We start from the raw sequence: 18,636 nt of genomic DNA, 5'->3' as shown, positions 1-18,636 counted from the left end.
TGTGGGAAAATTGTGTTAAATTCAAATCGAAATTTGATTGGTTTTATTTTATATTGTGAAATATTTAATAACTGAATATAATTTGTGATCAAAATGATGAAATTCTTTTTATTTTCTTAGTGTTTTAAATAGAAGACGTAAAAATGTAAATGAATATTAAACATTTCGATGACAAAATTGAAATTCATTTTTTATTAATTTGTAAAAATATTTCACGAAAAAGAAAGTCATAATTGGTTCGATTAGCATTTATAAATAAAATAAAGTTTAAGCAATCGGCAATTGTGAAAAATCGCATTATCATCTTCCTGACGTAAGCCCTATTAATTTACAAAGAAAAACAATAGAATTCCATTAAGAAAAAGTATTTCTTTTGTTCAAATGGATGTTTATTGAGACATTTTTATTCTGTGAAATCAACCGACACGTCTCCATTCTCTGGACTGAAGACAATGCATAAAAATATAAAATTTTGACGTAAGTATCTAATTACGCACAGCATATTAGCTTGAAACTTGATATATTCTCTCAGTAACGTGTTTTGCTATCTCTCTTAATACAAAAATATGACATAATGATTGTATAATTTATATTATGAATTAAATTCAATGACTCCTTACGACTCGAAAGCAATTTCAGAATTCAATAGCATCGAAACTATAAACGTGCAAAGAATTTCTAAAACCAAATAAATTATTATTATTATTATATATTTTGTATGAGATTTAAATGTTTTTAACAATCTCTAAATGTGGGCTCTTTAATATCACAAAAAGTAGATTTGGTGACAGAGTCATGGAGAAGAGTCATATATGACGTTAGCACAATTTCATAAATTTTCCTGTTGCTTATTTTAGTTTATTTTCCACGTTTAAAATTTAAAATTGATGACGATTTTATAATTAATTTCACTAATATCAGTATACAGTACGAAGGTTGGCTAAAAAGGGGTAACAACTGCAGATTAAGGGTGATTGAAATGAAAAATAACGGCGTTAAACAGAACTTGATATTAATTTTATTTATAATTTTTACACCATATTAAACTTATTTACTATTTAGAGTCACTTAAACGTGTATTTTATTGAAATTCACCATAAAATATTTTATTAAATTATCTTCTGACGTATTTACTCGTCGTGGAAAAATACATCGACAGCGAGTTTCTAGTAAACCTTTTTACTTTTTAAAGTATTTTCTTAAATAAGTTAGAAATTTAAAATTCTTTTGTTAATGTAAAACTTCTTTCTACCCGATTGTACAGTACAATAGGGGCGTATAAGTTACAAGCTGATCTCGCTTGTTTTACGATTGTGTCTGCAGCAGATGTTCTCGTTCACCTGATACGCATCAGTTAGAAGTGCAAAAGATGAATAAGCCGGGATTTAGCCCGGAGGCACGCGCCTATTTGGCCAAACCTGTGCTAAAGAGGGACGTCTTTTTTGTCGGAGATGATTTCCCGCCAATTTCACGCCGGTACGGTCACGTGACGTAAAGGTCGTTGGGAGGAGAATGGACGACAGCATAATTATGATGGATCGATATTTCGCCGTCGGTGGCGTCAACTAATGAGGCCGTGACGCTATATAAATAAACAATGAATTTTTACCCTCTTTAATTGGCTGAAAAAACAATGCAGATGACTGAAGATAGCCATTAATGATGTCCGACGCGTAAGGGTACATCTAACTTTACTATTTAATAAAGTTAATTTTTTTCTTGTTTTTTTCGATTGGCTCTACTGTCTCAGCTTTAAAAAATGTATAATATAGTCCTATAGTCTATATATTAAAAAAATTATATTATGTTATACATATATATAATATAATATAATTCATAGTTAATAAATAAAATGACAAAATAAAATTTCGTCTCATGAAAGACCATAAAGAATCTTAATTAAATTGTACCATTACTCAATAAACCTTATTTATTTACCGTACTAAAGGAACGTTTAGAAAGAATTTTATAAAATAATTATTATTTTAGGGAAAATCAAGTAGAATTAAATTAAATACTTTCCCAACAGAGTGAGGAATAATTCTTATTTTCATCGACAGATGGCAACTCACTCTCAACTGGCGAGTGGAATCTAGTATGACGCAATCTTTACGCACCGTTTCCTTTGTACCAATGACCTCGAGTGGCGTCGTTATTCGAGGCCTTCGGCTGTCATCGTTTCATTTTTAAACACGAAGTGTAAATAAATTAAGAAGAGATAAAAATCTCCGAAATGAAAATTACAGCCAATCGCTTTTAACATTATCAAACGGACGGTGAGTACGGAGTAAGCCTACTTGTTTTAAACTTCAGATTTAAAAAACAAACGTGACGTAATACATGACGTAACTGAAATTTTAACAAGTAAAGAATTAGGGAAATGATGGCATTTTTTTCTTTTTTGCTTTTGAGAATTACTCGGATTCGTCTTTTCTAGATACGGGTTATAAATGACAGGAAAATCGATTATATCCGGAAGGAAGAGTGGAGCGACGAGCTAATACCCGCACGGAGTCACCCGCAGCGCAGATTATCGGCGGGGTGACACGCCCGAATGATAGCCGGAGATTTAAATAATAGAGTCGATGCCCAACCCACCGAAGATCGACGGGGGACTTCGACCGCTACACTGCCAACTCTACCACGTCACACAATGGTCCCTCCTTCCGCTTTTTCGCACGAAATCTCGCTCCCCTATCAATTTTTACTTTCCACCGTCATTGCCAATATAGTAAATTAAGCTTTCTTCGTTATATTTTCATCGACGGAAGCGAGAAAGGCGTCATTTAAAATTCAAACGAATCTAAAGATAACGACAATAATAAGATATTCGAGTAACAAGTAAGCTTAATGAAAAACTGTGTGAGAGACTTGTTACTTTGGAACGAAGTAGAGATTTATAGCAATGAATTTCGTTACTATCGACATTTTCATGATGTATTTTTGCTAATTAAAATTGTAAATAACTCTAAAATTATTCTAACTCTAGCGTGCTTCGTCCATCTTCAAAAATTAACTGAGTTACTGTTACTTTTTTAGTTCCTTTTGTGATAAATTACATGTTTTCCTGCCATAATTCGACTTCTCCACGTTAAATTTTAACGTTATCATCATAAATAAGCCTTAGAATTTTGAAAAATATCCTTTCAATTCTTCCAAATAGCTGTCTAAACTAAATTGTATTTTGCTTTAATTGGTTGGATCTTTCATTCGTTAACGAATCATGAATAATGTCTGATGATTGTATTAAAAATATTTCTCATTAAGTCTTATGCTAGAATAAAAAATATTTATTCGAATTATACAGTCGAACCTCTGAACAGCGGCCATTGACTGAAACATAAAAAATGATCGTCGTTTGGAGATGACGTTTTATGCGTTTTAAAAAGAAATATTCTTAATAAGATGGCCACCGTTTAGAGATAGCCTTTGTTGGAGGTTCGACTGTATAGACTAATATACAGTTCTTGTAAATTTAAAACGCGAAATAATGATCGTTTTAACTGAGAAAACAGAAGTTAATCTATAATTTTAAATAGTAAGCCAAAGAAAAATAACGATTTCAAGAAGATTTACTCGAGATATTCTTATTACAATTATTTCTATAATTAAATCTGCAAAATTAATTTAAAAAATTACCAAACTGAAATAAAATTGTTCGATTCCATAGAAACAAATTGTAAATTTTTCTGGAAACTGTTAAACTAGAATGATTAGAAAAGGTACTTCTTATAATCAAATTTTTCTTGAAAAAAGTTGATGATAATTTACCTGTCTGTTTGAATAAGAGCTATCTTTTACCTTGAAAAAAAAATTATTACAAAATGTAATAGTTTTTTTAAGTAAATAGGCTACTGTATAAACGACGTCAAATCTGTGCATACATTTGTAAATAAATTCATTAATTACCTCATTTTTAATATCGTTTATGATAATCTATTTAAATATTGACAGTTTACGAATGGTTCGGCATCGTTTTATCATCATTAACATAATTAGTTTAAGTTTTATTAATGATTTCGTTCGTTAGAATCATGGGTATAATTTCAAATTATAATAGAAGTTTCTGATTGGTGAGCTAAATTTTCGTAGTAACAATTAAAAGTTACTAATATTAAAATTGGTTTTCATATAAGGTCGAACCTCCAATAACGGCCAACTGTAAATAGCAACCATTTTTTCCAGGAACTTTTAAAAATAAAAATGCGTACGAAATGACCTCCGAATAATGACTGTTTTTATGATCTCATCAGCAGCCGTTGTTCAGAGGTTTTTCTCTAATTACAAATTCTCGATTCGATTAAAATGTATGACTATATTTGAAGGATTTTTTTTACGTTTCGATAATTCCTAAACAATAATACCTTTCAATTTATGTTAACAGCTGCTTGGAAGCGATAATTTGACATAATTAAACATTACAAACTAAATACATAATTGACTTCTTAGTGTAATACTTTTATTAAAAAAATGTAATTTAAATTATCGTTATGTAATGCATATTAAATATTAGTATGAATTAGTTCTTAATCGCGTTATTGCTAAGTATTTTCATTAAAAATTTATTGTATCTTACTAAATTTATCGCCTTTTAGAGTGTCTAGTTTCGACGAGCATAAATAAAACTTTTAGTAATTTTTCATAAAAGGTCTTGCCTTTTATATAATTAACCAGTTTTCTATTTAATTAATGATGTCGCGGAGCTGTCGACAATCATAATTAAATTAAACAGTTTCGAAAGTCGGATTAATATCGGTGTTAACTTACGTAAATCATATAAGCCTATAATCTATAGTCGTGTGTGTCTGCAGAGGGGCAAAGGAGAACCTTCCCGTCCTGGAATCGAGTAAAATATTCTACAAATTATAATCGTAAAAGTGATTGAGATATGTAACTTTATCGCTCGATCATAGCACATTCTGTCTGTTTAAAAAAAACCCAAAAAATTAAATAATTAGGCCTAAATAAAAATTTCTTGGTGTAATTATTTGTCTCCAAGCTTTTCCCCCTAGAAATCCTAAACTTATATGAAATTCTAACTTTTATTACCAAAATTTAAATTTAAGACATGAGGAAAACCTTAAAATCGTTCATATAAAACTTGTATTTTAATTACGACACAATGAATTTCTTTACACACAATAAGAATATTGAAATTCTTAAAGAATCACCCTTACTCGATATGGCTGGAAGCGTGTATCAGAATCTACAAACAAACTGCGTATCAGGATTGACATTTACCACATGTTCGGGTGGACAACGTTGATGGATGAGACTGGCAAACTCCGTTTCAACAAATTCCAGACTTAGTCAATTGGATTAACGAGTCTCAACAACGTTAATATGTTTTACCAGATCCTACTGCATGCGATCCTAGATCCTGTTATGTACCAGCTACTGCACTTTACCAAACCAGTTCTTTTCTGCCAATTAAACTCGTATCGAATGAGCACTAAAGCCATATAAAGTAATTTATTAAAATATTAAATGTAATATATTAATATTATATATATATCAAAAAACTGTAATTTTAAAAAAATCCATAATAAATAGGCTATTTGAAATCTTAACTTTTATATAATTAACTTTACATAATCGGAACCTGCTGTAGGTTTTGCGGGGCCTGCTGGGGAAAAATTAGTAGTAGGGCCCCAAAATATTTACAAAAAAGAATATTTTTATCACATTTTCTTATAAATTTGAAAGTGCTAGGCCCTTATAGAACGAGGGACCTCGGTCTGAGGCGCAAGTTTATTCTGCTCAACATGGTTGGATTCTAATTATGTTAAAAATAAATTTTTAAATCGTACTTCATTTCTTGTCTCAACCCTCAAATAGAATTAATGTAAAATACTTAAGCTGTTTTTGTATATTGGTGAAAAATTATAGGCTACTATGTTAAAAATATACATATTAATTTACGTAAGTTATAAGCTAAGAATGAAGTTAGATTAATATAGATTGTTGAATAAACGATCCTCTTCACTCTGTAGGCCTATTTCATATGTCCAAGTGGTTACATATAGAACATCTGGAATTGACTGCGATCTTTTTATGTCACTACAAATACAATATCAATGCATCTAAAAATACTCCAAACAACCTCAGTTCTACGTAACAGTTTTAAAAAATAAGAAATACATTTTTCCCGTTTAGTAATAAGAAAAGATGAATTTTTCATATTAATTAAAAAATGTATTTAAATGTATACTTTACCCGTAAAAAAAATGTGAAATTCATAATAAAAAGTCAAGTATTGCAATGATCAAAGCAATAAAATACAAGCGAATTGTTTGAAAATAATTATTGTACTAATGTTGAACTGAAAAAATGGAAAATATTAAATATTCCTTGCAAATAAATTAAAATTTTTATGTAATATTTTAATTCTTAATCTCAATAAAGCGTGGAGTAATTTCTTATAAAACGTATTTATCTTGATCGATAATCTCTTGTAAAAATTTAAATAAAAAAAACAAAATTTCAATTCATAAAACTAAATTTGTTAATAGTATAAGAAATTCTGAACTAAAGCAATGCTCATTTCTTAGAAATTTGAGAAATTTGAACGTTAAAGCTTAACACCTGAAAAGTTAAGATTATCTCGTCGGGGATCAGTAACAGATATTGATCTTTGTAGCGCTTGTTTACTGGCAGATCGAATAATGGACATCATAGAATCATTACGGATGATAGGAACAAAATTTAGTTTGTTTGATACCACAGAGGATAGGCAGATAATTCAGTAAGTTAGCATCGTTTCTAACAGAGAAACTTCTAAACAATTTAAGGAAGTGTAACTGAGATTTTGAAGATTTTGTAATTATTTTTGACAAATTCTCTCGTATAAAGTTCGATAAATTTGGGTCGTTACTCTAATTTTATTGTATGGTAACGTTACTTAACCAATAGATGGCGACACGCCACTTATCTATCCTTACTTTTTGGACTATTTACGCTTTCCCATTTTATTATATATAATTATCTTTTAATACATGTAATCTATATTTTCTCCTATTATCCTCATAATTTGCATTTTTAGTTTGGTCTTCGATTTTGCACGTAGACGAGACGTTGTCGATATTTCGATTTATATTTGGAAACATTTTACATAGAGTTAATTCGCAAATATCAATTTATTTATTTTAATAAATTTTATTGTTATTTATTTGCATAATTGTGAAATATTTTGTGAAATTAAAAGGATAAATCGTCAGAATAGGACAATCACCTTTAAGTCTAACAGGAAACGAATAATACCTGGTAGCATGAAAGGGGAACATCCATCAGCTGTGTCATTGTACCTAATGTCAACCGAATCTTTCCAAGAACTGGGCAATCCTAATGGTGAACAAATGTTCTTTCGGAAGCCACCATACCTAGAACATCACGATTGCCTTGATCAACTTTCGTGGCTTAAATTAAAATTAAAATATTTAGCGGAAGATTAGAGAAAACGATAATAATACAGAATTTAGAACATATATTTATTTGAATAAATTTAGACTCATCGTGGCTTTAAGTTACAATATATAAAAGGACTTACCCCTCCTTTTAGTGATAATTTTAAAGACATCGGGCCCTAAACTGGTCTTATACCACAGCTCGTTTAGTTTAATCTATATATAAAATGAGGCTCCGGTGTTATATATATTCAGATTTGCTTTTTAAAAAACTTTATCACAGTAAATTACTTTAAAAATTGCAATTTTTTAAACATGAATTAAATGTGTAAATTAATAAAATATGAATTTTGCAATTTTCCCCGCGAGTTAGTTCTATTTTTGACTACAGTGTGTCGCACTATCTACACAACGTTTAAAGATTGGTTATAGATAGCGGAACCACGTGATAAATGAGACATGACATAGTAAGTGGATTATTTTCTCTTTTTAATGACGGGTTCTGTTATAAATAATACTTTTCATATAACGAAATGATTTTGCTCATTGTTTATGTCCGTATTGCACAATGTAATCGTTTCAGCATTAAAAAAATTCACTCGTAAACAGTGCTTATGAATGAAATCACGCGTTACAAATGAAATAATCACCAACTATTAGGAAATTGAGAACGTATTTTCCTGTTCTAAATATATCTATTGTATTGTATATAGGATCATTTAATATTCGGGTTTTATTATTGTCATTTGTTAATATTTTTTAATCGTCATCTGACAATTTAAATTCATTACACATCGTTTAATATACGTAAGTTTAATTAACTCCAAGTAATTTTACTTTTAGGATTTTATATTATATTTAAATGTATTTAACATTTTTATGATTTTATTAAAAAAAATCTGTCGACTGAAATATAAAATCGTATTGTGAAGTAGTTAACTTGTTAACTCGTATAGTACTCTGTGTTAATGATTTAACAATAGTTATTTAATGATTTATTACTTTAAAATTATAAATTTCTCAATATACTTAACATTATAGACCTATATCTGAAATGATAGAGAATAAAATCTTCGATAATAAACAGTGATAGAGCGTTTAAGGAGCAAAGTTGAAAAGCTATTGTAAAATCTATTATCTGATTCTAGACGTAATAGTATTTATCTAAACATTTTCATTTGTCAAATGTCAGAACACTAATGAAATCGGGCAGCAAATTCTTGATACGTAGCCTACACTTAGATATGTATCAAAAAATTACTTGGCATAAGTTATACAAGTATTCTTTTATTAATTATTTTTAGAAAAATATAGAGCACTTCTAAAAAAACAATGTTAAATGAATTTCACTAACTCTATACAATAATTTGGATCGTTGTAAATTGAAATACGACATATTTTACTAAATTGCGATAGATTCTACTTTAAATAAATAACAGCATTACGTTTTATTTATTTATTTTGAGAATTTAATTATTAAAAAGTTTAATTAATTGTAATTATTTTAATTCAACTTTTAAAAATTACATGAGGTAAACTATAAGTATAAAATTTTAACTTATTTAATTATAATTTCTGTGTAAATAATTATAAATCTTGTTTTGGGTAACACAAGTAAAACTATTCAGAAATCAGAAATCTACACTTAAAACAATACAATTCAAGCAAATAACAATGTAAGAATAACCCTTATTTTATGGTCTTCATTCAAATTAACGAAAAAACTTAACAGTATATTAACTATATAAAAATCTATATAAAGATTTTAAACTTTATTCTGACTTTCAATTATTTTATAAAATAACGTTAAATTATTATTATTATTGTTGTTATTAAATTTACTTGTGAAATTGGAACAGATTATTCTTCTAACTGATGTATTTAAAATAAAATAGGCTAGTTTAACATTAATAACATAATAAAAACCAGGATATGGAGAATATAAGCAACATATAAATGATATAAGCCTACTTTAAATCAATCAGCCATGCTTGAAAATAAATTAAATCTTAATGAAAAATACTTAGAAAAATTGTAATTTTTACAATTCAGATAGGTCCATTTAGTAGAATGATTGAACAAATTAAGTCCTATTAAAAGACGTATATTTAGATCACTGTATACATGAATTTAATGTGTTTTATATTGTTTTTAAAGGAAGTGACATAGTAGAAATGTATATTTAAAAAGTAAATCTTATAACCGATAAATCAGTGTTTGAAAAACTGTTAAAATATAATCCTTAAATCTAAAGATTTAAAAAGTGTAAGGCTAAAAAACTGTCATTATACTGTATAATTCGATAATGTATTCTCAATACATTTAAAATGAAAAAAATCCGAAAGCGTCTAAATTAGAAAAATCTTATTACGGTTTATGATTTTTAAAATGCATGGGCCTTTGAGAACACTTTTGTTAAGGTGCAGAAGGAATGGTTTCCCGAAATTTTACACAAATCAAAACGTAAGTATTAATTTTTAATCTGTCATCACTGATAATTTGTTGACCTTTTTTGCTTTCTTCGATCGATTGTTTCTTTTACGTTATTTTATTCTTGCTTTGCCTGAATTTTGGAAAGCAGTTGTCCTTCTTGCTCCTCCGGTTTGGAAACCCGCTTTGAAATGCTATATAAAAAACGTGAATTTTCAGAATATAAGATTAAACGTTGCTTCATTTTTCACATTTATTGATAATCATTCTAATAACCCATAAAATAATCACAAAATATAAAATGAATGTAACCTATAACAGACATAAAACTGTAAACATAGGTTGATAATTGCTCTATATTTATATGTTGTCTATTAAATTAATCATATAAACTTATAAAATAAAAATAACTAATAGAAAATCTATTTAAAATGAAAATATAGAGCAATTTATTAGATATAAAATTTATAAATTTGATAAAACTTTTAAACAATTAAAAAAATTATTGAAATATAAATAGAAAAATGCATTTGGGTTAGTCCTTAATCCTATATCTCGGTTAATACATTCCTTAATTTGAATTCGATCGAAATGAATTTTAAATTATAGATACTAGAGATTTCAAAATAAAATATTTGAACATTTATATAATATTTCTTTGTATAAGGCAGAATTATGAACTAAAACGTGCTTCTCGTATTAATATATTGTTTTTGTTGAAAGTTTTGCTTGTTATGTGTGCAGTTTACGCCCAATTTCTGTAAAAAAATAAGTGAAAAAATCGAATGTTTCTGTTTCTGATTTGCAAAATGTTTTACTCAAGTTTACGTTTACTTTAGTCTAACCTTAAGATTAATGGATGACTTTTGTTTCTTATATATAATACAGTAACACCTCGTTATATCGCGCTTGTCGGGAGACTAAGGAGAAGCGCGATATAACCGAGTATTAAAAATTCTGAGCTTATACTAAACAGATTATACATGCTATGGAATCTCTATTATCTACTCTTTCATCAGCAAGTGTTTCTGATATAAAATAAGCTTAGTTTTGCAATACTGAATTTCATTCGTAGTCACATCGTATTAATTGACGTTTATGTAAACATCCATAACATGCCCATTTAACATTATTAATTTTTTTAATAATGACATTTAAAGACAAATACTGTCGATATAAAAACAAGATATCAGTCGCGATTTTATTATACCGTACTGTATTTCATAACAAATCGCTTATTAAAAATTCGTATAATTTATATTTTTCATATATCCGAATCTCCGATATAACGAGCGGCTACTGTACTATAGAAGCTTGAATAATGAGTCTAACTTGTAATCGGTCAAAAATAACAGAGTAGACTCTGTTATTATAATTTGTTTTTAGAAAAATACTATTATTTTTCGCGTTATTATTTTGTTTGGTATGATAAGAAACACCAGATCAGTCAGGTTTTTTAAAAAAAATTTATTTTTACATTGACACCTTCCAGATCTTTTTTTTACCATTTAACCCTCATTTATCCTATAGGGTGATTGTTTCAAATATAATTTATTTTTGTCTATATAGGCTATATATTAATATAATATATTACTTTGTATGTTTGAAACAATCGCGTGTAGATAAAGTTGATCGTGAATTGTTTATACTAAATTGTTTTTGTTTAACAATCATTGATCGGTTATAGAATTATAGAACTTTTATGCTTAACGATAATTTTCATGTTTAACGGTTTATTTATTGTATTAAAGAGTATAATAAATGTATCATTATTCATAGAAACCGAGCAGGATTTATAGTAAAGGATATAGGCCTAATAAGTAGCCTATCACTGTAGAGTACAATCAATATTTTGCTATAAAAAAATACTTTGAATTTTTAATGAAAGTTATCTTTATTGTCGAATTTTTCACAATTTTCTTTGATTATAGTCACTTCTTTTAAGATAAATAAATTAGTATTGCTATAAACCAATTATTTTTATTTAACAGCTGATTTATTAACTCTGTACAGTATTCGTGTTGTTCATTTAGGCTATATACTTGTAAATAAATAATATTTTAAGAACTTGAAAATAAAATATTACATAAAATTGCTACTGAAACTCATAAAAATTATATGCTTTTTATATTTATTTTAATTCAATTATTCTTCGTATTTTATTCATTTCAATTAATAGATTTTTATGGAGATGACTTAGTTTTTAAAAAATAAAAAGTTTGCGAGATAAAATTTATTATTATTGATGACATTTTTAAGTATTTTATAATAATTATTATTTATTTATAATGTGTTTTTAATAAAACTAGTTATAATTTTAATTACAAAGTTTTCATAGCAGAACTACTGTAATTAAATCATAATATATAAATACCATAGACTCTTGTTAATCCGGTATTCTCTGCACAGAGGGGTGCTAGATTAGCGAGAGTGCTGAATTACTGAGAGTGTATAGGCTTAAGGTCTGCCTAAAGGCAATGAATGAATGACATAACCTGTCGCCCTTCGTCCTGATTATTTTTGAATGCAAGAGGGCAAACAATACGGCGCGCTGACATGCAATTCTGTGCTGTACACAAAAATGAAATCCGATTAAATTGAAAAACAGAATGTGCAACATGACGATTCATGGAAACGGATGCGCATAGGCGAACACACTGGGTCTGTGTCGAATAACTGAGGGAGAGAATTATTAAGAGCTCTCAATTATCCGGCAAGTATTAAGACAATTATCCAAATTAGAAAGAGAGTACTATATTAAGGTATTTTTCACTTTTTGTTGACAAATTAAGTAATAACCCTAAATAACTATTTTAATATATCTGTGAAACTTACAAATGAAATTCAAAGAAAGAAATGAAGATGCTGATAGAAAAATACATTTACGACATATGATAACGAAAGACACGTTTGGTTTTGGTATTATTTTATTGGTTTAAGATCATGTGATTTACTATTTGATCATTTCATGCTTTTGATTTTGTTATAACTTACTTTGTTTCATAATTATCATTTATGACGTAACGTAATTACGTTCCTAATTTGTCAATTTAATGCTGTAAATGTTTTCTTTTTCAAAAAAAAGTATTGCATTTCAAAAAAGAAAAAACATTTTTAAATATAATTCTCGAATTTTTCGGAGTTAATGGATAAAGTTTGCTGAATCCAACAAATTAATCGACAAGATTTTACTTAATATTTTATTAAGAAAATTATTACTAATGATATTTACATTATTTTTATTTTTATGAAATAATCTTAATTTTATATAAAGTAGGAAAAACTCTGATAAATAATGTTATATAAATTATTTCTAATTTTTAAATCTGCTCAATAATACTTGCGATAATCTGGAGAAAATTTTTGATAATGGTTTTAGTAGCATTGATTTAGATCAGGATTTCTTAATCTTTTTAGTGACCGACACCTCCTTGAATCTCAAAATTCTCAAAATAAGGTCTCACACCCCTTTAAAATTGTGTTCCGATGTTTTGTTATGAAATTCGAATGAGCCCAAAGTGGTAAAGGTACTGTACAGAGAGTGCGGATCCCGGACATCGCCAGGACTCTGAGTGTACTGTGTACTCAGAATTAATATATCGTTGGTTCTGAGAGTACTGTACATAATACACTACAGTCAAATTTTTATAACAGCTTAAATTTTAGTATTACACATCTAAATGTTAAAAACCTATCGTTACCACTCGGACCCTTGGAAATACTTTCTTGCATCTCCAGGGGTGCACGCACCCCAGGATAAGAAGCACTGATTTAGATATAGGCTACAATGGAATATATAACTTATTTTATTAGCCGTACTATGTATCATTATTTAATAATGAAATTAATGTATATTAATTTCATTTAATAAATTAATATAAATCTTACAAAACAGATGAAATAAGTTATGCTGAAGACAGTAGCCCATTTGTTTCCAATAAACATTGATCAAATCTCAAATTACATATAATAGATGTGTTTTATGCTGCAATTAATAATCATTATTATTTCTGGAGAAGTTTTCATTTATTATTACTTTTAGTATATGTAATTATTTAAAATACTTTCAAATAAAGCATTTAAATAAGCATAACAGAGTAATTTTTAAATAGAATTATTTTAATCAGTTCATTTTCTTTGTTCTGTTTTTTTTAAAAAAAGCTCGAATAATTTTCACTATGTTCTCTGCTTTCGATATAGCTTATGTATTTTTTAAATTATAGATTTTTGAATTAATAGATTAGTAAATTGTTTAATTAATAAAAACTTTTTTTATTTCACCGTTAATCGTAATAAACACAGATTTTAATGTAGTAATTATATTTTTAATGTTTCATCAACGCTTAGACATTAAAACAATAAATTTATTGCTATAAAAAAGTGAAATTAGCATTTTCTCAATAAAAAAATGAATTTGTTATTTGTACAGTACAGCTTATTCGATTCGGAAATAAACACTGAAAATAATATCGAAAAGGATCGTTTATAAACTACAAAACACTATTTTTATAATTCCAACTACCATTCCACCCCTCTGTAACGCTTCGTAACGCCGTTAATCAACCCCTTAATTACACTACGGAATAATTTCAGCACGAGGTACTGAACGTCACATTATTTTATTAATTACATATATAACGTACAGTACAGTACAATGCAGTGACGAGCAGCATGGTTCGCTTTGCAGCACTTCAGAAACAAAAATGAATCATTCCGTTACCCAAGGGTTGATAAGAGCATCTGTGAGTGATAGGCCTATCACTGAAGTGCCTTCTTTACATTCATCTGTAGCTTCCATACCAGCTGTATCTATGTATTCCTCGTTAATTAATTCATAATCTTCCATTCTTTCAGAAAATTTCATCAAACACGTAAGATCCCACGTAGAGGAGGCTACACGCTGATATAGTTTCTTTTAAATTAAAAACTTCTGTTTACTTTTGTGTGCGTTTCTTAACGAAACTTATTGCCAAATCTGAGAAGTTGTCACCATTTGACGAAAAATTAACGATAGCTTTATATCTACATATTAAACTAACAACAGTCGATTTAAAGAACCTAGCATTAAGTAACGTTTTTTTTGTTAACCTTCCCCACCCCCTTGCAACTCATCATAACGAGTACTGTACTTACCTATCCACACATTAATGCTTGTGTTACGTAATTTATAGGCAGCCCAAAATATCATCTATTTAAGTGACAGTTTTAAAGAAACGACTAAGTATAGGCCTAAATCGTTTGCTAAATAGATATTTTTTGTGTTATCATTAAACTATAAAAATAAAAACATGATTATATGAATATAATTAAACATTACAGGCCGATTTAATACCGAAAATTTAATTTGGAATATCCTTCGACCATCGACTATACAAAACCCAGATCAGTTTATAGCAGTAAACTCTTAATTTATAAAACTGAATAAAAGTATTTAGTCCTAATTAAGATAAATATCATTAAATAAATAAAAATATTTCAATTTGTAGTCTTTTATTCCAATTCTTTTTTCATTAGAAACATCTTATTCACGGCTACTTAATCTAAAAACTATTAAAATTTGTTTATAAAGCCGTATTATATTTGATTTATAAATGAATATTCAATTACTTGAATGTTTAGATCTAAAAGGCAATAAAGAAGAAAAATATTCAGTAATTGTAAATAATATTAAAAATTCCATGGAATTTCATGATAAATTTTGCTTAATTTTAATTCATTGATTTATTCAATTACAATAAATTTTTATTAAAAACGAAAAGTTTTGATCGATTAATCCTACTTCGACTATTTTTAGAGTAAATAAAAAATGAATATTGAAAAAATTAAACCTAGTTTTGTTATTTATTTAGCTATTTTTAGATAATAAAAAAAAAAGCTATCGTGTACTGTACCATTCGTTCGTACGTTCATCCCATCTTCGTCTATCCCCTTTCCTATTGATATCTGTAAAAAAATAAAAGAACTGAGCAAGTGAAGCTCTGTATTAGACAGTCTCCTCGCATAGTTACGCATCAAATGAGACATTTTCTTCAATTCTAAATAAATAAAATTTCCACATTCTCTTACAATTTCCGATAAAGGTAGAATTTTGAAGTTATTCTGTCTCTTCTTTCTTAAAAGAGCTAATTAGTGACTAAAAAACATTATTAGACTACTTTTAAAGATGAATTTTTTCAATTATGAAGACTGTTATCTTCTTGATACGTAGACCTAGATTGTTCTGGTCATTATCATTTAAAACTGTTTGTTCTTTCTGTTTATACGAAATTGTGACTCCTATTTTTATTCTGCAATTAAAAGCAAAAAAGGGGGTGGAAAAGGTTAACAATCATCGACATTGACTGTAGAGTAATATTTTAAAAAATGAATCGTCATAAACCTTCCGCTAGATGGCGTAGGTGCGTTGTGACGGCGGTAGTGTGCGGCTAGTAGTGTGACGTTCAAGACTAGTCAAAGCGGAGACCATCCAGTTTTTTGCTTTTTTTCTATTGACATTCCCTTGGTGGTCCCTCTCGGCTGCGTTTTAATTGGTGTAGAATCGCCCTATTTACATATCCTTTTTTTTTGTCCTATTATAGGCCTACACTATGCCACAGCTATTTGATCGTCGTTCATTATAAATAAAAACTTTTTAATTTAGTCTCATTGTTTAATAAAATAATAGAAAATACTGACTTTCCATTTAAATGCCAGTTTTTATGTCTATTAGAAAATGTCTATATAAACAGTTTAAGCATTAATATAATATAATTTATTAAGCCATAGGTAATTAAAAATAAAGGTTGTATTACTGTATACATATATATATATATACTTCTCATATGCGCTTTGCAATTGAGAGTACAAATAATTTACAAATTTACAGTCAAAATAATCATAATCCTGGTTAAAATATTAGCTTAAAAATGTTATAGATGCAGGTTTGTTTGTTTAAATGTTTTTTTAAGGGTATAGCTCTTCTAGGATAATTTCATTACTTATATTCTCTTCCTGGATAGATTTTTCATGAATATCTCGTCAACAAATGTGGAAATGATGAAAAGAATAAGGAATGAGAACTAACTTCCATAAAATAAAATTGGCATTTTTTTGACACATTCACAGACAAATAAACCTGTAAAATTTATCATTTCCAAATAATTTCTCGTTAAAAAGTTCCTAGAAAGTAAAAAAAAAAACCAGGAAAATAAGCTGTATGAACATCAAAGGAGAGAGTGAAAATCTCTCCAATCTCGCTCATGTTTGGTAGTTCAAATCTCATAAAGAGGAGATTAATTATCTTTTCTTAAAATAAATTCAATTTATATTCAACATTGATGATCTGTAACATTTTTACATTTATAAAAAGAAGTGAACTTACGCGTTTACTACTTTAGATAAGCTGTAATTCGATATAAAGAACATGATTATAATTATTGTTAGAAAAAAAAAATTAATAATAATTAAATTTTTCAGATTTTTAGGTAATTTTTCATAAATGAAGTGTTATCTTTATGGCAGTAAAGTCTCATGGAAGCAGAATCGAATCTAAATCGAGCCGGTGACAAAGACACGCGACAATATAAAGGAAATGCGGTGGCAGAAGAGGAACTGAAGCCACTTTTCAATTCTACTGTGCGTAGTTATGTTATATGCAAGAAGTTATTTTAATATTTTATCAAATTATGACACTTTATACAACTATTAGGCAAATCCAAACGAAGGAAAACCGGTAGAACGAATCGCTGCATCCGAAATCAATTCTCAACAAGACTCTCCTCGACTCTTACTTCGACGAAATGATGGTAATTTAGCCCTTTCGATTCGTGCTCACTCGCCCAATTCCAGGTGAATATTCTTTGAAATTACTGCAGAAAACGGATCCATTATTTTGTGATATATTAAATCTGTTGAAGCTTTTTTTTTTCTTTTTTAACTTTTTGTATAAATGATGTACTGCGATTTTCTTTATTTCAGCCCCGTGCAAAGACGTCATAAGAATCCCGAGGCAAAAGGTAGGGAAAGACTTATATAAAAGTGCTAGAATTACATATATCCTACGTCATCAGTGATAATAATCATACGTTTTCACTTTAATGATGATGGATAAGACTGGTTTCGTCATAATAGACGGTTGCTATTTTCTTCGAACTGATTTTAATCGAAAAGTATCAAAAAATTTAGGATAAATGTTTATTCTCTTGGTAGAAAAGTCGAATAAATAATTAAGAAATTTGTTTAAATTAAGAAAAATTAATACATTAATATAGGCCTATATTCTGTTTAAAAATTTTTTATTTTACTGTAAATTCTAAGCGCATCTTGCTTAATTAGGCCTATAAACAAAACAAAATTCGATTTATGTACTATATTTTTTATGTCGTAAAAATCAAAATACACAAATTAAAATTAAAATATTTCATAACTTCTTTTGCTTCTTATATTACATGTATTATTGTTATTATTTTCTTATTATAGCACTTATATACTCAAGCATTCTGAAATGCTTGTTCACTGTTCAGTGTTGCTGTGCAATTATCTAAGAAGCTTGAGTGTAACAAGCGAAAGTACTTAATAAATAATTTTTCTTCTAATTTCTGTATCGTCTGTTATATAAAATTCATTTATAAAACTTGTCCGAATCCTTTTAAAAATTAAATTTTAATGAATGCAATTAGTTTTCTCGAGAATTTTTCAGTTTTCTTATAAATATTTTTATAATTAATTTCTTAAGTGACATAAATTGCATAGGCTTACATATATAATCAAAATTCCAAAATCCATTCACCCACTGGCCATGGGCGAGTTATCTAAAACAGGTGAA

At 28.1% G+C, this 18,636-nt stretch overlaps 1 protein-coding gene across 2 annotated transcripts; it reads left to right on the top strand.

The window, feature by feature from the left end:
- The first annotated feature begins 285 nt into the window (after window positions 1–285).
- On the top strand, window positions 286–18,021 carry LOC111633966. 2 transcript variants are annotated; one of them, XM_023378625.1, is made up of 4 exons: window positions 286–477; window positions 17,289–17,447; window positions 17,521–17,660; window positions 17,790–18,021. In XM_023378625.1, exons 2-4 carry the CDS (start codon window positions 17,343–17,345, stop codon window positions 17,845–17,847), a joined length of 303 nt encoding a protein of 100 aa, XP_023234393.1. In that variant the 5' UTR covers window positions 286–477; window positions 17,289–17,342; the 3' UTR covers window positions 17,848–18,021. The 2 variants fall into 2 exon arrangements, with proteins under 2 accessions (XP_023234393.1, XP_023234392.1); XM_023378624.1 differs by lacking the exon at window positions 286–477 and adding an exon at window positions 7,814–7,870.
- Window positions 18,022–18,636: the final 615 nt, after the last annotated feature.

Source organism: Centruroides sculpturatus, unplaced genomic scaffold (genome assembly GCF_000671375.1).
Source record: "Centruroides sculpturatus isolate CEXI.00-Female unplaced genomic scaffold, Cexi_2.0 scaffold662, whole genome shotgun sequence".
Classification (NCBI taxonomy): Eukaryota; Metazoa; Arthropoda; class Arachnida; order Scorpiones; family Buthidae; genus Centruroides; species Centruroides sculpturatus.
Note: the sequence above shows the minus strand (reverse complement) of the source record. Positions and strands in the feature narration are given on the sequence as shown.